The 25764-nt window shown below is 33.1% G+C and overlaps 1 protein-coding gene across 1 annotated transcript in view; it reads left to right on the plus strand.

Moving 5' to 3' along the window:
* Positions 1-428: 428 nt before the first annotated feature.
* LOC132725050 (nuclear receptor subfamily 1 group D member 1-like) overlaps positions 429-25764 on the plus strand; it is a gene marked incomplete at its 5' end in the record, with an annotated part of 53686 nt that continues 28350 nt past the window's right edge. Inside the window, 2 exons of the mRNA XM_060710035.1 lie at positions 429-602; positions 6490-6631. Of these exons, the coding sequence (XP_060566018.1) occupies positions 429-602; positions 6490-6631 (316 nt within the window). The remainder of the gene's footprint in view (positions 603-6489; positions 6632-25764) is intronic.

Below are 25764 nucleotides of genomic sequence, written 5' to 3' on the forward strand. Positions count from 1 at the left end.
AACCGATACCTTTAACATTTAACAAGTAATTACGTTAAGTAGATCTACTCTTAGTTGTACCCCAATTACATTACTGTGTGGATGCTATACTAGAATAACTTTGTCACATTATGGAAGGTTGGGTTAGAAGGGTGGGTTGGAAGTCACTGTTTGCTGGTCAGTCTGACTCCATATTTCATGTCTACTAAACTTAAAGGATTTTCTTCAAACCTGACTTAAATGTCCACCTTAACTAGATGATGTGCATAACTGTGTGACTGTAGTTCTGGCTGAAGGTAACAATTTTTGAAGGTCATATGTCAGACAATTATGTGTCTGCTCTATAACCTATATAGGGTTTTTTCCAATGTTCACCTAAACTAGATGATGTGAAAAACCCACTCGTCCCCTGTGCTAGCTCAAGGTCAAGATTTTCTATATTATAACTTATTGATGCACTGAAATGTGAAAATCTAACATATTATTTTCATTCACTTTCAGAAGAGAGTAGTATTCAAGCTGCGGATTCCAACAGTCCGAAACAACCATTTGTACCTTGTAAAGTATGCGGTGATAGAGCATCAGGATACCACTATGGTGTGACATCATGTGAAGGTTGCAAGGTAAGAAAATTTGTATGTTTAAAATGTTAGAATATCTGACTTCAGTGTGATAACATTTGAAAAAAATTACAGGTATAAAATGTCAGGATGCCACTGGTGTTGAAGTCTTGATATTTTAGGTGTTATTAAGACCAGGTTCTTTGTAATAGACCAATTAGGTAATTATGTAACTCTTCTCAAGATATATATTATTTGATAAACAAGCATTTTTAGGTAAGTACACTTATGTAAGGGGAGGTAAATGTGCAGAGCGGGGGTGGCAAATGTCCATATATGGGGAGGGGTAATGTGACACTTTTAGTAAGGAAGGGAGCAACTAGTACAATAAAAAAAGTCTTAATTAGGAGTGAGATCTATTAAAGGAAAGGTATGGAAAAAGTTTCATAAAACAAAATAACAAGATCAATAAAAAGATTAACATAGTTGCATAAAAAGATTTCTGATGAATAAATATCCATTGTTCCGTGAAATGAAATGATTGAGTTCCTTAAAAAACAAGAGCTGTCTGTAAAAACAAGAGCTGTCTGTAAGATGGTGCTCTACTACTATTATCAGTGCTTGGCTGTAAGAAAAGGAGCATACCTCTGTTCAAAGGTAACTCAAGAGTTATGGGACATTAGCCCATTATGATCACAGAGAAGTTTTCCTATATTCCCTTCAGTAGATTTGGAGATATCGACTTGCACACAAAAACTTGACCAAAATGTGACGGCAACATCGACAACAGGGTGTGTACAATAAGTCTCCCTGTTTTTCAAGTAGTCAAGCTAAAACTGAACATGTTTCATAATTATAAAGGTAGGGACTAGTTCTGGTAAAGTGACAATTAAATCTAATGATTGTGTGTATGGTTGAAATTTGCAGTATAATATAAATTAACTCTTTCCTTCATGAGCATATTGTGAAAAATGTCCGGTTTCATTGAAAAGCCTTCTGATACAAGTTCAAACTGCTATGAAACGATGAAAAATGCTTCAATACTGATGAAACTTGGCACAAATGTTGACTGGAACATAGCCTCTGTAACAGCATGCTCAATCTTAAATTTCCTTTAACATTGGCAACAGGGGGACATCTCAAAAGTGCTGCAACTTCTCAATGGATTGAGGTAGGGTAAAAGGCTTTTCAGTTATCTTACGATCGACCTGAGGCCATTTTTAGCCTGTCACATGTCCAAAATTTTCTTGATGAGGGGGGCTGCTGCCCACCTTCAAACCCCCGAAACAGAAGGGGGCACATCCCCTTCTGGCAACCCCCCGGTGTACCTTTTTGATGGGGGGGGGGGATGTGCAGTGCTGAAAAAGTGGTCACTTTTTTATCAACATTTCTCAAACGAAAAACAGTGTTTGGGGCCTAAATAGGGCATTTTTTCACTGTTTGAATTGAGGCCTCAAAAAAGGGGGGGGTCGAAAAGCCGTATGAGGTTAGGGTTAATAGCTTAAAATATTAATAGATGTAAGAATAAATTTGTTTTCTTTGTATTTCAATGGACTTGCACACATGAACAAATTGCCTTACTAATCACAGGATGTTGCTTGCATATTTGTTTCAAGTATAACTTTTGTGTACTAAATTAAAGCTTGTGGCATGTGTTTTGATGTTTACAATTCTTTACTTTGTTATAAAACCATTTAACAAAGATGCTCAACTGTTGAAAATTTGTTGCGTTTACTTGATGGATAGTGTGGTAAAATTGTCTGTACCAGAAAACAGACATGATTTGGCCATCCCTTAAAATATGTTTTGTTCTTAGTGTCTGAAACTTTTATGGTCTTACATGATAAACCTGATAAGTTACAAAAAGCATTAGATATACTTACAAAGATAGAAGTATTTAACAGTTCGTGGAATAAAGGGAACATAGTTAGAAAATTATTTCTGATAATGTCTTGCCCATATTTTCAAGAAATCAATATAAATAAAATTATGTACAAGTGTATTACTTTTAAAACTTATTGATAATGTAAATAATTCGTAGAAATGTAACAAAATTCTTGAGTGTTTAAAACTTGTGTTAGAAGAAAACAGATATATTATGTACATATATAATTTCGGTGAATTGTATGTTACATCCTTAAATTATATCATACAGGGTATTTAATTAGGTTAGATACATAGTTTAGGCAATCACTTTGTCAGGTTCATCTGATTGATCTGAGAATGATGGTGTGATATATGTCTGCATCCATTGTTAATCACAATTTCCTTATATCTTTAACCATATTGTAGATTTTGACCAAACTTCTAAGGTATGATCTTTAAGTGACCCTCTACTAAAGTAATATAAATGGTTCTAGTTTGATGCACAAGTAGGTCATAGGCATTGAAAAAACTACAGTGCCAAAATCTGAGATACAGTCGACATTGTATTAAGAGACCACTCAAGGGACTGCCAAAAAGTGGTCTCTTAATAAAGTGGTCTCTCAATAGAATTCTGGAAAATTCAAGACTTTTTTATATTACAAGTCATAGAATCTAATATAATAACATCTTTTTTATAAAAACAAAAACTGTACAATATTATGTTTGTATTACAGTTTCATAATTACATTGATGCCTTTTTAAAAAAGTCATAGATATGTGTTTTTTGTTTTTTTTTAGTAGAAATTTGTGTACAAATGTGATCTACGCTCATAATAATATCATAATAATATCAACAGGTCATTTTGTCCATAAAACAAAGCATATTGTCTTATATTGTTAATAATTATGTTCATTCACATCTCCTGCTGATCATACTTTCGAATCATCAGCAAGATCTCCAGATAAATGTTCATGCAATGAGTTTTAAACTTCTTGATTTTTTCAGCAATTAGTTTTCACACTACCCAGATTTCAAATTCAATAAGGTTTTGAGAGATCTAGGATTTTTTTTTGTCGAAGGGTCATATTTAATAGGGTACAACATGTATTTTATAAAGCATCATATGAGCACCTACACCATCAGCAATGAGAGGCTCGGTTCTATATTGTTTAGTCCACGATTTTATTTCAACTACAAACGATGACATTTGATATTTACTCAGACTCAATTCCATGCACGATTTCCTCATTCAATTTATCCGGTCTTATTAGTTGTCTGATATTTTTTCGCTCTTTCCGACGTCATTTTTGATTTGATTTTCTGGAAGGGAGGTCACTCTGAGCGCATGACAAAACTGTGCATGCGGTGTTGTGATACGTTATTGCTCTGACAAAATATGTCACAATAAATATTACGATCGGAAAACTGGTTTTTTCTTTCCAATTTTGAAACGATTGCAATTGTTATTCAATTCGTTTTTAAACGACAATTATTTGTGACGATCGTTTACTGTAATATATACTTTTAGACCAATGGCCATGAAAAAATATTTGTTTGTTTGCTTGTACTCGCTGATTACACAGGTGAGAAGCCTGTAGGGACGATTGTTTGTCACGGCCATTTAATAGATACTTTAACACTTAATTTTGTACATTAGGGCCGACATTTAGTGGCCGCTGGCCGCGATATAAAATCATCGTTTAATGGAATTAACTTATATAGTAAAAATCATCGGGAGGGATTTTATGCGGCCGCTTAATAAAAAAGTCGCTTAATAAAGGTGGACGCAAGTACGATGCCGACTGTATTTGGTATATCAGAAAATTATGCAAAATATATTTATATATACCATTCCCCTTCATCTAAATTTAACTATGCCTAGTTACATAGACTTGAAAAGAAAAGCACAACTAGATTTGATTGAACTCATACCCCTGGATAAAAAATGCCCCTTGCACTTTACAATTAATTTCAGTTGAAAAAATCTTGGGTAAGCATGGCCCAAATTTTAGTTTAAAATGTCTCTGAGACTAGTTGACACAGGGATCACTAATTCACTAATGCAGTTCAGTTTCAGTTTTATGGGATTGGAGAGTATTTAGGTTTGTACTGTCAAGAACGAGGTTTTGTTTTCTATAAGGTTTCACATATGGTTGAATCTTACATAAGCATATTAAAGTAAATTTGAAAAAAAGAGACCATCAGAGCTAAACATTTGAAAAAGATCTGAGCAACTTCACCGTGAGCAAGTCTGTGGCATAATTGCTCACCTTGTTTAGTCGTTGAAATCATAAAATAAATTATTTGAGAAGGTGAAGCTTAATGTATCATTGAAACCAAACAATTTTATAAGGATGGCCTTTTGTCAGAGAGCACCAGTGCATTATTATTTCTCAGGTAAATTGATGAATGAGTTTATTATTCAAGGTCATGTCAAAGTCATATTTCAAATTAATTGTTTGCAATTAAATGTATCCGCAAGCATGTGTTTGGTCATGCAGGTGCATGAATTAAACTTATTTCAGTAACCACTGTATCTTGTTAAACTGATTAGAATCTGCTTAATTGTTTGCTTCCTGTAGTAATTAATGTTACAACTAGTTTGGTATGATCACTTGACACAGATCTTGATTGAAACTTTGTTTGATCTAGATTTATACATACAATTGTACATACAATTGATGTTCTTTTCAATCTTTTCACATTTAACATTGTTGACTTCAAACAACTTGCCCCTCACCGCTATGGGTTAAAATCCCAACAGGAACTTTGGATTCTTTCATGTGAGGAAGCTATCCAGCTACCTTACTGAACGTTGGTGGTTCTACTCAGGTGCACGTTGGTGCTTGAAGTAATGCATGAAAGGGCACCTGAGGTCTTCCTCCACCAGTAAAGCTATGTCAATTTGACATATACTGTGTTGGTGTGATGTAAAACCCAATTAAACAAACAAACAAACAAATCACAATTAACATCACTTTCCGTAAAGTTTTACTATTACAGTGAGCAACTTGTGCAATTAATCATTGCATTTATTTAAGTACAAGTCAAAAGTATCAACATATTTCATGTTGATTTATTCACTTATATTGTCTTTGAAATTTGAATGTGTCCATTGTTAATTCCACAGATTTGTGTAATAGAGCTACAAACAGTTAAGAGTTTCAGTTGATTTTCTCACATTATTGGGAAGAGACCATAGCCTCTTGATTTTGGGAAAAATTATCACTAAAATTGCTAATTTGGGAAGTAAGAAAAGCTGGTGTCAGTTTAGATTTTTGGGAAAACTGTATGATTTTAAAGACAGGTGGTGATCCTGATCTAATGAACGATTCTGACCTGACAATATTGAACCACAAATCATCTAATTGTTCTAATACTAAAAGAAATATCAATGTTGTTTCAAAAACATTATGAAAATAAAAATACATATTAATAGTTTATAAATCATTAGTTTAGAATTGAAGTTTAGCTGAAAAAAATGTTTGAGAAACAGGGTGAAATGTAAACAAGATGAAGTGATAGTTTTTCTAAAGGTTTTCAAGGAATGGCACTAACATGTCACATTGAGGGTTCCATGATAATTGCTGTGTGAACACATCTACGGAAGTTTCTAAATTCAAATTTCACCATTACCATATTCTGCTTAAGCCGTTGCTAGGGGTGTGAAGGGTAACTTGCACTTTCCATTACCGTTCATGATAAGGCTCAATCAAACCAAGTCTGCTACATTTTCATTTTTTTTCATTTTGTGTGTTCTTTAAGGGTTCTTTATTTGTCTCTATTTTATGCAATAATTATAGAGTTATTAGAATTTTTTTTTTATAGGTGTAAATTGCGTTCCAGCGATGTTAGGACAGAAGAATAAACAATCCATATTGTGAAGGACTGAATCTCAAAATAATATGAAAATATATGACTAATCGTTATAGCCCTACATGTAACAAATATATTGAGTATATTATTCACATATAGAAACACACTGATTTTCACCAACATGGTCCCAGATTATTTTTTTAATGACTTAGACCTATGTTTTTTTATCAATATAATAAACAATATATATATATTTCTATAATTCAGGGATTTTTCCGACGGAGCATTCAGAAGCAGATCGAGTACCGGTGTTTGAGGGATGGAAAATGCATGGTCATACGGTTGAACAGAAATCGCTGCCAATATTGTAGATTTAAAAAATGTCTCGCTGTGGGAATGTCTCGGGATTGTAAGTTATTACATATTGTACTTTATAGATGATACTGATAATGTGATTGGCGTACAGTTTGTACTTATATGCATTTGTGATTTTTTTTGTCAATACAACTGCACCTAATAAATTATGATAGGATAAGTAAGAAGAAAATTACACGTCAACACCAGGGATGTTTATGTTATTTTATTATCTACCGGTTTCGATCTACCGTGAGGTCTTCATCAGGATAAATTTTGACAGAAATTTGGGCCTGAAGTATTAAAAATGTATAGGGTGGTAAGTCACATGACTGACCAAAAATAGTAACAAAAAATCTAAAATAGAATAAGATTTGGCTCAGTGCCAGAATGTTGTTAAGTCCATGTGAAATAGTTAAATTAGTAAAAATATCATAGTTTTACAGAGTCCAGTGCTTTCTGATTATTGAAAGTTCCATAAATAAAGAATACACAAATAAATTGTTCTTTTGTGTCACCATTAGTATTATACTATTTCTATGTTATGCACTTTTTTAATGTTAATATATGTTGGCATCAGTCGTTTTAATGTACAGTCTAGTATAAAGGTTATAGTGTACATCCTTAACTATTTAACATAAAAGATGAGCTTCTTTCATGGCGATTTCATATGTAATTTTGATAAAGGAGTGAAAATCGTTCAAGTGGGCCAAGAAGGAATACAATTCCTCACAACGATGTGGCCAAATGGTAAAAATGTCATCAATATATCTGCACCATATGAGTGGTTCTATTTGTTCTAATAAATTATGATAAATGTATTTTATAGAATTATGTTGACCCAATGAACTTGATAATTGTTCTTATGATGGCCTTTTGCTAAGGATTACTGGCACATTTGAGTACAGATAAACTTTCCTATTTACATCGGTATCTGTGATGTCAATACTATGATAATTTTATGAAGCAGAATTATTCATAAGGAGACAAACTAATGACATGTGAAATATCTTACTTTTTGTGCACTAGATAAACTTTTGTATGTATGCTTTGTGTGTTTATATAGTTACCTTACAAACTAGTTTCTAGTTGTTCAAATACAGTTTTTGTCTCCTATATTGCATAAAATTACAGAACTTGGTATATGCTGAATGTTCATCAGTTGAAAGGTTTGAGAAAACAATTATGTTTTATATAAGCACAAATACATCCCTGCAGAAAGAAAATATATGAAATTTTGAATTGGAAGAGGTAGACTTGTTTCATGTTTTATAATGCATATTCTGAGGTATATTTTAGAATGGTCATTCCGAAGTATCTTGATTATTATTAGTATGGATGTACAAGAGCAGATCACAAATGGTGCTACAGTGCCTTGTGAGATAGTCTGGCCAAGTTAAAACAACTAAAATACAAGTTCCACATCAAGATACTGACTTACAATTACGATATTTTATGATTTTTATCACATTTGAATTGTTTTCAAATTTGTTTTATACCATTTTAATATGATAGTACAACTGCATAACTGAAACTTGATTCATCAGTGTTTGATTGGAAGCAAAATTAATGCTGTTAGTCAGTATAATTCTTACTACAGTTAGTGTGATAAGAAAGTGTTTCAGTAATAACAGATGAAAACAAGAGGAACATGATGGAAAGATTGTTACGGCATTAATTGAACAGCATACAAGGTCACATTGTTAAGGCAAATAAACTTCAAAGCCCAATAAATTTTCTCTATTTACAGATTTGATAATAAGAATCTTAACATTCATGTCATTTATTATAGTCATTTATTATAACTCTTATGAAACTTGTCTGATAAAATGTTATTAAGCATGACACTGAGGCTGTGGTATAAATATTTTCCTCCACTTATTTTCTTTATTGTTGATACAAAGTAGCAATATGTGACAGATTCTGTCTATGTAAGACAGGATACTCTGAGGCTTAAAGTCAATTTCCATAAATGTCTGATGGATTGAAAATGTTGGTTATTGAACCCGCCAAATAAAGTGCAAAATTTAATGATGTACTGTGTCATTCTTTTCACTGAGATTAATTTGTATTTTGTCATATTGATTTTTGTGCACTTCCTTTTTACATTGTCAGAGAAATGGTGTTCGAAATGGAGAATCTTAATTTGTATTCAAATATGGAAGCTCTGTAACTGTTTGCATGCATTTTAATTAACAGATGCTCACTGGTGCTTGCAACAATACACAAAGACATCATTTATTCATGGTGAAATCTGTAATATTCCCATGTTGACCTCAATTTGCATCAGTTAGACTTAAATAATACATTAGTATACAGAATTTAAATTTCCAAGAATTATTGTTTGAAATGTAGGCCAAATAACAGGAGTGATAATTATAATAGTGTACAGTGCAATGGCATTGTTCTTACCATTTAAGATTGTTTACATAACAGTGTCTCTTTTTTTAGCACACATAATTAAATTAAATAAATTGGCCACTAATAATAATCCTATTGTTTACTTGGCACATGTGTCCTATGCCCTCATAGAAATTTACAAACATCTGTATGACAATTTCGGATCATTGGTAAAAAACTTATAATGATACAAATAATTACTTTGTTAATATGATAATATATGTAAAGATATTGCACTACTATTTCATGGTATGTATACCATGTGACTTTTTGTAATGTCAGGGGCCGAAACCAGTACAGAAGACGGTCCAGGTAATCAGACTTCCCAAATTACGTCGGTCCAACAGACATGTCCGATAAATTTTGATTAGGTCTGACGATTCATTTTTTCGGATCGGTCTGACTGTTGGGCTTTTATCCAAGAAATGGTGTTGCTAAAGGTGCCAAACCTGGGAATAAACAAAAATCTGCATCAGGGGAGGGTACAGAACACAGTGAAAGGAAGAAAGGAATAGACCTGAGAGAAAATTTAATGATAAATGGAAGCAGGACCGTGAATGGTTGGTGTACGACACGGAGGAGGTGAAAATGCGCTGTACGGACTGTGCCAATTTTTACAGCAAAAAAAATAAAACCGAAACACAAGTTTTCCTTTGATTTTGTTTAATTTCATTTGGTCTGACAGATTTCGTTCCGGTCTGACAGATTTTCATGGTATGTCAGACCAAATGTCTGAAACTTTTTTTTAACTTTCAGGAAGTCTGGGTAATATTTTCTTGCATAACTAATCAAAATTTTCATTATTTTTTATGGGAAAAAGTGTACAGCCAATTCATCCTAAGTAAGTGACCAATACATAGTATGTTTCTTGATAGAAAAAGAGTTAATTATTTGTAAACACTTTAGTCCATTATATTTGATATCTTAATTCTATGTAAGACACAACAACACAAACCAACAAATCAAAAGAAAAGAGGAGTACTGTTTACTTGGCCTAACTGTTTGTAATTATTATTAAATTCTAGGAAAGAGATGACAGTGTTAAATTAATGATAATTTGATTGATGGCCACTGTGTATAATTATTGAATGAAGAGTTATGTTAAATGCTATTTATGTAACATCATCTTTAAACTTCATCTAACAATCCAACTTAACCAGTTTATAATGAGCTTCTTTCTTCTTATTGTTTTAGAATTTAATTTCCAGAAACAGGCAAATTAAATAAGATTATATTAAGTTGAATAATTTAAGCCTTGAAAAATTTAGTTTAATTGCCAGAAATCATGTAGGAATTTTTCTGTTATGCTTTGATATTAGCTTGCCACAGTTGATGGCCCTAGAAAAGTCAGACGTCATGTTAAAAGTGCTTGTTATTCCCTGAAAAAGTGCATGAAGAGGTGCTCTACATTATATTTAGAATGCAAGTTGCTTGACATGGTTGCTATGCCATTCAAAATAATGACTGAAGGAGCTGTACTGTTAGACCTGGCTCAAATGATGCCGTGTTTCTGGCTTAACATTTCTGAACCTCTTCCCAGTTCCATGTTTATATATATTTGACCATTGTAAATGAAACACCCTATTGATTTCAATATCAAAATGCAAAGTTTGAGTTGGCAAGACTATGTAAACTGGCCTCACTTTATACTGGTTGGTAATGTGAAGGTGGCCTCTCACTTAATACTGGTCAGGCTTTTTGTTATTAAGTTTGTGATCCAAAACATCAGTTAAAATGCTGTTTAAATCGGTTGTATTTTGAGTCTGTATATTAAGGTATCACCCTCAACCCTTGGCAAAATCAGTTGTTTTCTTTGGAGCATCTGTTGACACTTAAAAAAGTTAAGATTATGCCTGGATTCATATGTCATTGGTCATTGAACCTTCGAATCTGGGAATGTTTCACTTGTAGATTTATTGGTTGGTACAGGATACTAGTCAAGTCAGGCAGCTGATATATAACTGAAATACTGTAACTGCAGATATAATATGATTCTTACATTAAAGATCCTGTAAACCAAATTTTTTTATGGTTGTATAGCATAAATCTAATGCTCAAATGAAGATTTATCAAAATTGTGACTATCAAAAAGCATTATTTGTAAAGATATTATCAAACTTTCCATTTCGTGTAAATAAAGGGAGGTAATTACAAATTTATTTTCGAAGAAGTCTAAGTCAGTTTTTACAATAAAAAGCTAAATGATTTAACTTTAAGGTTCAATTATATGTAAATATACATTTGCTTTACATATTTAATTTATTCTTGGATGTTGGGAAATTGTTTTAGAAGAATAATCATATAAAAGTTCACTTAAATGTTGTTACATCCTTGATTACAACATACAGGATCTTTAAACTAACATAGATACTGGTTGAGTTCATGTACTGTGAGCTGTTCATTTCAGTCAAGCAAAAATAATTAAATTATTCATTAAATTCTAAGTATGTTGTCATTCATGTAATGAGTCAGATAATTAACTATATTAGATTATAATTACCTAGTGTGATAGTTAATTAAATTCCTCAATTATTATGTAAGCATTAATGAATAATACATAAGTCTTCAGCCTTCAAATCACTTTTTGACAATAGCTGGCATTATTCATAAATGTGGGCTAATTAAATTAGCAAATATATTAATAGATTTGTGAATCAGGACTGGTACCTGTTAACCATGTCAATATACAAGGCTGAATAAAAGAACATAACCCTTCACCATTGTGGGTTTGAATCCTGCTAGGGGCCTTTGGACTCTTTTATGTGAGGAAGGTATCCATCTCCCTTACTGAAGGTAGGAAAGTTATCTATGCCAGCTTGTGCATGAAGCACAGTTGCACACCTAAGGTCTTTCACCTGGTGTCACTATAATGCTGGAAAGTTGCTACATGGACTTAATTATAGTAGTGTTGTGACTTAAATCCAATCAATGCTGGATTGTTGAAATAATTCTGCTATGGCAATTTCTTAGGCCATTAAAACATACCTAGGGCTGGCCGATGGAGATATACTTGCACCTATTGCTGTGTCAAAAGATTTAAGTGAAGAACTTATACAATTCTTTTTAGTTCTATCTAGCTAGTAACCTTAAATAACAATCAAACGCTCCAAACAATAAAAGAACCAGAATCATTTACAATGTACAATTCTAAATTTAGAAATTAAATTTGCTGTATTCATGAATTTTAATGTGTCAGTATGTTAGGGCATGTAACAGTTGGTTGTCTTATATGGCGATGATTGCAAATAATTGCAAATTGATAGCATAATCTTTATATGTGTAGGTTTCATTAAATGTTTTTTCTATTAAGGTAACAGTTTGTATTGATCATCACCTAATTTATAAACTTTAAAGTTGAAAATTGTTAGACTGGCCCAGTGATTGATATGTAGTTCCCCTATAAAACCTTTCAAAAGTGATCAGGAATGGATGAAATGTTAACAATTTATTATAATTTGATTGTGTTAAAAGCTTGGATCTGTTTCTGTTTGGAAACATTGTTGTGGGGCATCCATGGCTGAATGGTTAAGGTAGGGGACTTCAAACCACTTGCCTCTAACTGTGAAAGAACAACTCATTGCATCTGTGTCCATTTATAAGCCATTTAAATTCCTTGAAATTGACATCATTTTTGCAACAAAACTGATACGCCCCTAATCACATCTAAACAACAAGTTGTCTATAATTCTAACACGACCCGCATTTTTCCCTATTAAAAATAGAAGAACAGAAAGTGTGTGTTATTATGCAACAGATGCACAGTTTGACGTTCTATATTTAGACATGTGACGTAATCATTATACACGTGACGTAAACACTAAAAATCGGACGCGCTGAAAATAAGTTCGGAAACAAATCAGGCGCAATTTTGCTTAACTATCAAGTACCGCAACATTTATGTGTTAATTTCGTGTTAGAATCGGAATAATATATCCAACTCAGAAATTTTATCGCTCAATAACATCACTGTTTGTCGTTCGGATGCGCATCATTATTTCACTCGGGCTAATAATATTTGCCCTCCTGATATAATTCCTCGCATCCGAACTCCAAATAGTGATGTTATTGAGCGATAAAATCACTGTTTGGGATATATTATTTCTTAAACATATGACATCAACTGTCCATCATGTTGCCATGGTGATAGGCTATTTGTAAATATTAATGTTTTCATCTTTATTAATGAAGAAATAAATAGCAAATACAAGTTATTATAATAAGCAAAATTTCAAAATATCATATCGATTCTATAGCATTGTCTACGATTTGTCCACACAGCCATTGTATAATTACCACACAGCCCTTGTATAATTAAAGTAAGGTAATTTTTAGAGCTGTTATAGATTCAGTCTGAAGTAGACAAATATATCAAAAATACATCAAGTGTTTTTATGATTTCAATAAAATATATGTTCACTGCATCAAATGGCTGTATGAATGCTCATCTGAACATCTTTAGAGTGAATTAGGGGCTGTAAACTTTAAAGATAGAATAATATTGATAATGCAATGATAGAACAAAAAAGTTGAAATGCTGTCATGAATTGAACCAACAAAGCAAGCAGACAAATATGATTTTATATAACTTATCTATATAATTTTTTTGTAAGTCTATTGCATTATGAAATGCTGTCTATAGTTGCTTTTAATGATATAAAAGAAATATGTTAATTATTAGAATTGGTATTACATGTTGTTTGAATAATGCTATTAATATGTTGGTATTTTGTTTTGAGAACATTCACAAATTAAAACATGGTATATAAAACAAGACTGTAAGTTATATCATTAATAAGGAAAGTCATGATGTAAAATTACCTAGACAATGGTGTACTTGTTTTCACCTTGATGAGTAACCTGAAAACTGTGCCAGTAGGCCAGTAAGGCAGTAAAACATAGATTTACAAATTAAAGGTGTATATTTTATACCATATTAGTCTATATTATGTAATGTTATTGATATATTTCTGTTTTTAGCTCATCTGAAAGGAGATTCATATAGCCAGATGTGTAGATTTAGGATTGTCGCTTGGCTGAACTTAATACATTGGAAAACTTCACTGAATATTTCAAACTCATCTATATATCAGTGCCTTCTGAACTCCTTGCTGCTTGTTACAGAGCTTAAAATACAAACCTTAACATATTTTCTTGAGCCAACTGATGTTTAGCTTGACACTTAAATTGTCCTTTGTCAAGTTGTTAAACAGAAGATATTTTTAGTAGATCTGATATATCTAATGCTGTGTAGTTTGAAAGTTGACATATTTTCACAATTGTGAGTGAAATGTGGACATTTTCTCATTTTGAATGAGACATATTTTATAATCATAAAAAAGAAGCAAATTTTCTTCTTTTTATTTTAAGCCTATTGATTAAAAAATCACGAGTTACTCCTTTTCTCCCAATGTTTTTATTATATCCCCACAAACAAAGTTTTTTTTTGGGGGGGGGGGGGGGGGCATATAGGAGTCAACTTTTTTTTTTTGTCGATCTGTTTGCCTCCTTCATCATGGTTTCTGAAGGATAATAAGAGTTTGGAATGAGACATTGTAATTAAACTTTGTATATAGCAACCTTATGTGGAAACCCGTTTTTGTATTGCTTTTGGAGCCCTTTGCTTTTGGAGCCCTTTTGGACAAGGTCACTGTTACTAAAAGTAGAAAATGGTTTCTGGACAATAACTACAGTTAGCAATGAGATGTTGTGATCAAACTTGCTATATAACAAGCTGATATGAAGACCCAGGTTGGTATTGCATTTGGACCCCCTTGGGGTCAAGGTCACTGTTACTTAAAGTAAAAAAATGGTTTTCGAACAATAACTAGAGTTTGGAATAAGATATTGTTATTAAAGTTGGTATGTAGAAAGGTTTTATGAAGACCTGGGTTGGTATTGCATTTGAACCTCCTGAGGTCAAGGCCACTGTTGCTAAATATAGAAAAATGGTTTCCTGACAGTAATTAGAGTTAGGAATTAGATATTGTATTCAAACTTGGTATAAAGCAAGCTTATATGAAGATTCGGGTTGAGATTGCATTTAGACCACATGGGTTCAAGGTCAGTGTTACTAAAAATAGAAATTTGGTTTTCAGACAAAAACTAGAATTATGAATGAGATATTGTAATAAAATTTGGTATGTAGCAAGCTTGTATGAAGACCCTGGTTGTTATTACTTTTGGAGCCCAAGTTGGTCAAGGTTAATGTCACTAATACTAAAAATAGAAAAATGGTTTTCAGAGGAAAACATTAGTTAAGGATTATTTGTGTTTAGTTGATACTTCATTAATTATAGGTTGAGTTCAAATTTTGCTTCAGACCACTCTTTTTATTTTTTTCAAAAAGTCAAGGTTGCTGGTGTGGGTATTAATCACCTTTAGTTCTTGTTAAAGTACAGGAAAATTGGGCAGGAAAAAAGGAATTCAGATGTTTATTGGGCATGGGTAGTCCAAACAAAAGTTATTCTGGTGCAGTGTAACATTTAATTTTTTTTTTGATAAAGTAATGATACATGTGTTTGAAACAAAAAATATGCAGTATTAAGAACAAAACTCAACAATTGATATTTATGTAAATTTACTTAATATATAAATTGATGCTCATGCCAAAATGAACTTATGCATATGCTATATACCACTCACAGTAAGTAATATACAATTAGTGATGTATTTCATTGGTTAGCATGATCCATATAAAAAACTTAACAAATAGTCAATCAAAACAAACTTATGGAATGTCATATGACATCCTTAGCTGTTATTCTGTGTGGCTTTCTTCGAAAAAGAAAAGACAACTGAAGCTTAAAATATAAAGTATTGCCAACTTTAAACAGACAATTCCTAATTTTAAAGTAAAACAGAAAAGAAAAAAGATAGTACATTGACCTTTATCATGTAGGTTCATACTAAAACCTCAATTTTAGGATAAACTTCTTTTGATGTATTTGGGATAGATAATCTCTCTTGCTGTGTATGTCTTGATTGTTATTTTAATTTTGAATATTATTTTGTTTGTCAAGAAAAGTAAGACAGTAATGAAAAAACGGACGATTAATCAGTCTGGTAATTAAAGGGCAGCATGTTAAACAGTATGTTGCATGTAAAATTGCATTTAAAAAGTCCATTGAAGATCCATTAATGCATATCTGATTACAAAACAAACGTTTATTGTTAGAATTTGATATGATAGATCTGACAATTATTTTGTATTATTCAAAGAGGACGATCTTTTTGATATTGATATTTTGTTTTCATAAACATGGTGTTATTTTCATGCTTTTATTTTGCCTTTTTAGAGGAATCTTGAATTATTTTTTTTTAGTAAATTGTAAATGAAGCTGGATTGTTGGGCCATGCCTTGCAGGTGTATTAGATGAAATAATCGTGTAACAAAAATAAATCAAAATATATGTTATGATGAATATTTACATTCTAAAGAATTTAGCTTAATAACAAAAAATACACATGTATGAACTGAAATATGACTAACAAAAAATCTATATAAAAGAAATTATAAGGACTGGATGCTCTTTTGTACTTTCTGAGATCATTTTGATGTAGTTTAAGTTACAATCGTGTGATTCTAAAATAAGTATTTTCAATTAGTTGCCAATAAATAAGATTTCTGTTACTATATTTGGAAGTTAATTAACTTTTGCTGCCAGTCCTGATATTACTTTGTTATTTACATGTACTCTTAAACACTATACCAGGTTGTATATTAAAATTGTTCAATGTATTTTTACTTTGTTAATTACATGTACTCTTAAACACTGTAGCAGATTGTATATTGAAATTGTTCAGCAGTTGACCAGGATGTTTAAGAGTACATTGTGTATTTTTATTATTGATCCAAAGAAATATAGACATTTCATAATTATGTAATATTGAACCTTTGGGGTTTTTAAAGAAGAATATTTATATAGATATAATTATGTCTTTTGTGTGTTTCCAGGAACATAACTTGCATGTGGTTTTATGAAATATAGCACATTTGTGTTTCTGGGAAACAAAAGACACTTAGTCTAGCTTGTGTGTCTTAATAAACATTGCAGGCTTGCATTTCTAGGAAACAAACCTATCTAGTATTTCTATCAAACAAAGCAGGTTTTTTTTCAGGAATTAAAGAAATCTTGTATTACTAGGAAACAATGGTGTCTTGTATTTCTAGGAAAGATAGGTGTCTTGTTTTTCTAGTTAATGAAATGTATTTAGGAAACATGATACTTGTGTGTTTCTAGGAAACAAAGCAGAGTTGTAGGTGTATTCTAAGATACATATTAATAATTAGGAAAGAAAGCATATTGATAATTCTAGAAAACAGCATATTGGCTGATTGCTAGGTAGAATCATACATTTGTTTCTCTTGGAAATGCAGCATTCTTGTGTTTCTAGGAAACATAACACTCATGTTTTTTAGGAAACATCATGTTGTAATATATGTGTAATGCTATTTACTTTAGACCAAAAATAATTAACCCTTTTCTGAAGAAATAACAGATAAGGTCTCATGAGGTGATTTAGGAAATGTGTTTGTTAGACTGTGCCTTTAAATAAGCACCCAAATATTTCTAGAAAACTTATTGTTTTCGCTTTTTATCTCACCTTAGTGCAAAGTGATGGCATGCTTTCCTTCCTTTGTCATCTGTTGTTATTAAAAAAATCTTAAAAGATATCTTCTCCTAAGGAACTTTAAAGTTTTTGACAAAAGTTCACAACAATTACCAAGTATGGTCTTCATAAAATTGTTCCAACAATTACCTAGAATGGTCTTCATAAAATTGTTCCAGTCTGATATGTATATATATTTCAGATGGGCTAACAATAGACTAAACGGTCGGGCATTCTGTTTTGTAAAATCGTCTCCTTAAAAACTGCTATGCCTAGAGCCCTATATACATGGCATTTCATGTATCACCTTGTTGTCAATTACAAAAGTTCTTAAAAAGTCATAGCTATGTTTCCAATATACTTAATTACATAGAAAATATATATTTATCCAGTGAAACTACATGTTTGTCTTACAGCTTTGGTATTTGGCATGTAGCATTGCCGTATTGGGCTTCTCAACAGTGTTAAAATTGGACCCAAGCTGGAGGTCATTTTAAGTTTATTTAAAGTTATATTAAATTTCTAGTAATCTTCTTCTGTGAAACTACATGTTGTAGGAGTTACATATTTCACATATACTGAACCAAAAAAGAAACTTTCGTAAAGTATGTGCCAGTTGTTCAAGGGTACCACTTAGATGTACACACTTATATACATGTAGTAGCTTGTAAAACTTGTTTTGTTGGCAAAATCGGTCAGCTAATCCCGGGAAAAGCCCGATATGTTTCGAGTTTCAAAAGGATTGAAAAACTGTTTTAACAAATCTACATTTAAACTTGGAGAAAGTTTCTATATAACTTTGCCTGGTGGATCTCTACAAAAGTTGTTTAAATCATGTCCTGGTGTCAAAAATAGTCCAGTACTGGTCACTCAGTTACATTGTTTTCTTAAGCTACGCTTTTAAATCTTCATTTATTGTGTCGCCTTGAAAAAGGCGACATATAGGGGTTACTTTTGTCGGCGTCTATGCCAGTGTCGGTGTCTGTGCCGGTGTCGACGTCGTCCGCGTCCCCTTAAGCTTGTCTGGAGCATAAGTCAGTCATTATAAGTCAGATTGTCTTTAAACGTAGTATGCATGCTTGTTATAATGACCAGACGTGCAGTGCACAAGAACCGGTACTCTGCATTTCTTATTTTTTGAGTTATTTCCCTTTGTTAATTTTCATACTTTATTTTTGTCCAGGCCATTTCTCCTAAAGTATAAAAGCTATGGACATGAAACTTCATAGGATGATAGATCTCATTAATAAGAAGTCCTGTGCACAAGAACTGGTAATCTGCATTTCTTATTATGCCACCGCAGCATCTGCGATGCGGTGGCATATAGCGATTCACCTGTGTGTGTGTGTGTGTGTTTGTTTGTGTGTGTGTGTGTGTGTGTGTTATATAGATTATATAGTGAACTTAAAAAATCTTCTTGTGAAAAACCAGTAGTCCAATTTCAACCAAACTTGGCAGGATTGATCCTTGGGTGAAGGGCTTCCAAAGTTGTTCAAAGAATTTCATTCCATGCAGAAATCTGGTTGCCATGGCAACCAAAAGGAATTATAAGAACAAATTTAAAAAATCTTCTTGTAAAGACCCGAAAAGGCCTAGAGCTTAGATATTTTGCATAAGGCATTGTCTGGTAGACCTCTACCAAGATTGTTCAAAATTATAGCCCTGGGTCAAAAAATCGGCCCCGCCCCGGGGGTCATTGATTTTCACTATATGTACATATAGTAAAATCTTTTAAAATACCTTATTGTAAAGATCCAATAGCCTAGAGCTTAGATATTTTGCATAAGGCATTGTCTGGTAGACTCTACAACATTGTTCAAAAATTATAGCCCTGGGGTCAAAATAGGCCCCGCCCCGGGGTGATTGTTATATAGAATTATATAGTGAACGTAAAAAATCTTCTTGTGAAAAACCAATAGTCCAATTTCAACGCAAACTTGGCAGGATTGATCCTTGGGGGGGTGAAGGGCTTCCAAAGTTGTTCAAGAATTTCATTCCATGGCAGAAATCTGGTTGCCACGGCAACCAAAAGGAATATAAAGAATAAATTTAAAAAATCTTCTTGTAAGACCCAAAAGGCCTAGAGCTTAGATATTTTGCATAAGGCATTGTCTGGTAGACCTCTACCAAGATTGGTTCAAATTATAGCCCTGGGGTCAAAATCGCCCTGCCCGGGGTCATTGATTTTCACTATATGTACATATAGTAAAAACTTAAAATACCTTATTGTAAAGACCCAAATAGCCTAGAGCTTAGAATTTTTTTGCATAAGGCATTGCCTGGTAGACCTCTACCAAAGATTTGTTCAAAATTTATGAGCCCTAGGGTTTCAAAATCAGCCCGCGGCCCCTGGGGTCAGATTTTCACTATATGTACAATATAAGTAAAAACTTTAAAAATGCCTAAACTTGTAAAAAGACCCAAAAGGCCTAGAGCATAAGGCATTTGTGTTGTAGACCTCTACCCAGAATTGTTCAAATTATAAGCCCTGGGGTCAAAAATTGGCCCTGCCCGGGGGTCATTGGTTTTCGTTATATGTATATAGTAAAACTTTAAAAAAATTTCTCTTCTAGCAATTGAACAAATGCTAGAGGTTAGATATTTTGCCATTGAAACATTGTGTAGTGGAAACCTCAGCAAGATTGTTCAATATTATAGCCCTGGGGTCAAAATTGCCCCCGGGCCCCCGGTGGTCATTGATTTTCAATATAATACATATAGTAAAAAATAAAAAAAATCTTATTGTCCTTGTAGGTACAAGGTACAAGGCTTCAAAAACTTAAAAATACCTCTTGTAAATGCCCCAAAAAGGCACCTAGAGCTTAGGTATTAATGCGGGTGGCATAGCATTTTTCTCCAAATGTGCAATCTTGTTTTTGAGTTATTTTCCTTTGTTAAATTTTCATACTTTATTTTTGTCCAGGCCATTTCTCCTAAAGTATAAAAGCTATGGTCTTTAAACTTAATAGGATGATAGATCTCATTAAGAACATGCAGTGTACAAGAACCGGTACTCTGCACTACTTTATTTTCTTCATTTTTGTCCTGGCCATAAATTCTCCTAAACTATATTGTTCACAAGGCCACACATCCGACTTGCGGAGTTCTAGTGAAATTATATATTGTCTTTATATTTAAGATATTTTGACATGACTGATTGATTGTAAGCCTCAACAAAAGTTATATTTATAATATTAATGCTCCTGGGGTCAGAATTACACCCACTCATAGTCACATATGTTCCAGGGACTTTTATTGGAAAGTACTTATCATTTAACTTGACTTTTGTGTACTGTATGTAAAAGTTCAATATTGTGGATACACACCACTGAGAACTGAGAAGATATATTTTCTGATAAAATTGAAAACCTAGTTATGTAAAGATTAATGTAACATATGATATTGTAGTTTTGTTAGAATCAGAAAGGTAAGGGTATTTTAAATCGGAATTGGATAATTAGTAGATAATGTATGAAAAATAATCATGGACATACTTCCAGAAAGCATATATTTAAGTGATTTGAGATATTGTTACCTCAGTGTCATGTCTGTTGAAATGTTTGTTTGTCAGTGTGTGAGGACAACTTTTAGAAAAAATGACATTTTGTTTTGTTTTGGAAAACTACATGTATTTGTTTACTATGCAACAAAAAGCTTAATTTTATCATTTTTACAAACTCTTCTGCAGTTTCATAATTTTGCTTATAGCAAAAAGATACTTAATACAGAAATTTGTATTGAAAGTAAAAAAGTTTATGTAATACAGTAAAAAGCTTACATAATGAGGACACTTGCACTTTGAAGTACATTTCTATAAGCTAGAATTAGTGAGATAGTTGGAATTTTTGCCCTCTGTAGGAGAAAATCAATGCAATTTCATTACTGGGTTGGTTACTCTTACAATTTTGTACTGAATGAGACAAACTGATGCTTTATTACAAATTGCCAGACAGACTAGCAAATAATGAAGGCTTGTTTCTTGTTGGGTAGTTCAAATGATTGTACTCTGCCACTCAGTTCAGCTCAGTGAATAATTTCTATATCTATTCATGTGAGAAACTCTTGTTACTTTTGGTCTCCTTGTTAGTCAATTTTTTAGAATTCATTTGGTCAAAACAAGAGTTCTTATATGAGTGTAGGAATTCTGGGCATGGCATGTGCTTACTTATATACTAGTCATCTTTTCTTCTTCTGATTAAGAATTTTTGTAGAGAAGTTGAAGATCACTTGTAAAGATCTTATTATTGAGGATCATACATATTCTTTGACTATATAGGCTTGAGTACTGCTGAAATATTAGCTATACAGGAAATCAAATTAAAATAACTTTTAAAATCACAAGGAATTTAACATAAGATACTTTTCAATATACTTGACTTATTTTAAAGGGTTTAAGTCCTAACCTTGATACATCCTAACCTTGATACATCTTTTATTCTTACAATGCTTGAAAAGTCTTTGTCACCAGTTTGCTAGGAAAGTATGTACATCCATAAGACTTTCTTATGTCAATGTCACCTGTTCAGACAAGGGAAGGATGTACAACCATAAGACTTATGATGTCTATGTCAACAGTTTAGGGCCAGGGAAGAATTTACGATCTGACATTTTACTATGGTGCCTAATATATGTCACCAGTTTAGAACCAGGGTAGGATGTACGACCATAAGACTTCTTATGATGTCAATGTCACCAGTTTAGAGCCAGAGAAGGATGTGCGACTATGAGACTTTATTATGATGTCAATGTCACCAGTTTAGAGCTAGGGAAGGATGTACAACCATTAGACTTTATTATGGTGTTAATGTTACCAGTTTAGAATCAGGGAAGGATGTACAACCATGTGACTTTATAATGGTGTCAATGTCACCAGTGAAGAGCCAGGGAAGGATGTACAACCATTAGACTTTATTATCGTGTTAATGTCACCAGTTTAGAATCAGGGAAGGATGTACAACCATGTGACTTTATTATGGTGTCAATGTCACCAGTGAAGAGCCAGGGAAGGATGTGCGGCCATAAAACTTTATGATGGTGTTAATGTCACCAGTTTAGAGCCAGAGAAGGATAAACGACCATGAGACTTTATTATTGAGTCAATGTCACTCGTTAAGAACCAGGGTAGGATGTATGAGCATAAGACTTAATTATGGAGTCAATGTCACCAGTTTAGAGCCAGGAAGGATATGTGACCATTATACTTTATTTTGGTGTTAATGTCACCAGTTTAGAGCCTGGGAAGGATGTATGACCATGAGACTTTATTATGGTGTCAATGTCACCAGTTTAGAGCCAAGAAAGGATGTATGACCATAAGACTTTATAATGGTGTCAGTGTCACCAGTTTAGAGCCAGGGAAAGTTGTACCACCATGAGACTTTATTATGATGTCTATGTCACCAGTTTAGAGCCAGGGAAGGATGTACAACTATTAGACTTTATTATGGTGTTAATGTCACCAGTGTAGAACCAGGGAAGGATGTAAGACCATGTGTCTTTATTATTGTGTCAATGTCACCAGTTTAGAGCCAGGGAAGGATGTGGGGCCATAAGACTTTATGATGGTGTCATTGTCACCAGTTTAGAGCCAGGGAAAGATGTATGACTATGAAATTTTCTTTTGATGTCATTGTCAACAGTTTAGGGCCAGGGAAAGATGTATGACTATGAAATTTTCTTTTGATGTCATTGTCACCAGTTTAGAGCCAGGGAAAGATGTATGACTATGAAATTTTCTTTTGATGTCATTGTCACCAGGTTTAGAGCCAGGGGAAGGATGTAAGACTATGAAATTTTCTTTTGATGTCAATGTCACCAGTTTAGAGCCAGGGAAGGATGTAAGACTATGAAACTTTCTTATGATGTCAAAGTCACCAGTTTAAAGCCAGGGAAGGATGTATGACTATGAAACTTTCTTATGATGTCTATGTCACCAGTTTAGAGCCAGGGAAGGATGTACCACTATGAAACTTTCTTATGATGTCAATGTCACCAGTTTAGAGCCAGGGAAGGAAATGTACGACTGTGAAACTTTCTTTTGATGTCAATGTCACCAGTTTAGAGCCAGGGAAGGATGTATGACTATGAAACTTTTCTTATGATGTCAATGTCACCAGTTTAGAGCCAGGGAAGGCATGTATGACTATGAAACTTTCTTATGATGTCAAAGTCACCAGTTTAGAGCCAGGGAAGGATGTAATGACTATGAAACTTTCTTATGATGTCAAATGTCACCAGTTTAGAGCCAGGGAAGGATGTATGACTATGAAACTTTCCTTATGATGTCAAAGTCACCAGTTTAGAGGCAGGGAAGGATGTATGACTATGAAACTTTCTTATGATGTCAATGTCACCAAGTTTTAGAGCCAGGGAAGGATGTATGACTATGAAACTTTCTTAATGATGTCAATGTCACCAGTTTAGAGGCCAGGGAAGGATGTATGACTATGAAACTTTCTTATGATGTCAATGTCACCAGTTAAGAGCCAGGGAAGGATGTAAGACTATGAAACTTTCTTATGATGTCAATGTCACCAGTTTAGAGCCAGGGAAGGATGTATGACTATGAAACTTTCTTATGATGTCAATGTCACCAGTTTAGAGCCAGGGAAGGATGTAAGACTATGAAACTTTCTTATGATGTCAATGTCACCAGTTAAGAGCCAGGGAAGGATGTACAACCATGAGACTTTATTTTGATGTCAATGTCACCAGTTTAGAGCCAGGGAAGAAATGTACGACTGTGAAGCTTTCTTTTGAAAACAATGTCACCAGTTTAGAGCCAGGGAGGGATGTAGGACCATAAGACTTTCTTATTGTGTTTATGGTGGCAAAAGTCTACTGTTGTTTTACCTGACTATCTCTACTGACTTTTAAGTTTTCATTGCTAATGGACTGCTTCACAGTGAAAGGTAGACTAGTCCATTTCTGCGGAATTCAGGAAAATATTGTCAGTAACTTAAGTGTACTCATTTTATAAGAATAAATTGCTGTCTGGAAGATAATGTTGAAGTGATATTTGGTAATAAAAGTGGATAGTCAATAATTTTACTATATCGGTGAGTTGGTCAATCAATGTACAACAAGATAAAAGAAAAAAAATATCATTTGCTTTTTAATCTCTATTAAGTTATTTAAATTGTCAAGGTTAAAATGTTTACAGCCTTAAAGTCCCATTATGTCCCAGAAAGGCTTTTAATTTATCTTTATTTTCCAAAAGCTTTTATTTTTTAGATCCCCCACCGTCTGGTGGTGTGTGTCTTTTGGTTCTGTTGCCTTTTAGTAATTGATAGTTATAGCGATTCAGTATTTTCTATTGAAGTAAAAATACTTAATGTTTACATTTTGCTATTCTCATGACAAATAATTTCACATTCAGTGTTACTTTAGATGATAAGCATTAAATATGCTTTAAAACCATTATTTTAACATTATAAAACTTAAATTTGCCCTTTTAAAGAAGGAAAAAATTATTTCCGAGGCATAATTTGCCTTTATGGAGCTGATTAGTTAAGCAAACATTAATTTTTATTGTGTCGCCTTGAAAAGGTGAAATATAGGGGTTACTTTTGTCGGCAGTGTCGGCGGCGGCGGCGGCGTTGTCGGCGTCCCCTAAAGCTTGTCCGGAGCATAACTCAGTCACTATAAGTCTGATTGACTTCAAACTTGGTATGCATGCTTCTTTAATAACCCGAAGTGCAGTGCACAAGGACCGGTACTCTGCAGTTCTTATTTTTTGAGTTATTGCCCTTTGTTAATTTTCATACTTTAATTTTGTCCGGGCCATTTCTCTTCAACTAAAAAAGCTATGGACTTGAAACTTCATAGGATGATAGATCTCATTAAGAAGAAATGCAGTGCACAAGAACCAGCACTCTGCACTTCCTAATTTTTGAGTTTATTGCCCTTTTTTAATTTTCATACTTTATTTTTTTTGTCCGGGCCATTTCTCCTAATTGTATAAAAGCCATGGACTTGAAACTTCATAGGATGATAGGTCTCATTAAGAAGAAGTGCAGTGCACAAGAACTGGTACTCTGCATTTTTTATTTTTTGAGTTATTGCCCTTTGTTTATTTTCATACTTTAATTTTGTCCGGGCCATTTCTCCTAAAGTATAAAAGCTATGGACTTGAAACTTCATAGAATGATAGATCTTATTGATTAGAAGTGCAGTGTA

This window comes from Ruditapes philippinarum, unplaced genomic scaffold, assembly GCF_026571515.1.
Source record: "Ruditapes philippinarum isolate M1 unplaced genomic scaffold, ASM2657151v2 ctg813_1_1_1_1, whole genome shotgun sequence".
Taxonomy (NCBI): domain Eukaryota; kingdom Metazoa; phylum Mollusca; class Bivalvia; order Venerida; family Veneridae; genus Ruditapes; species Ruditapes philippinarum.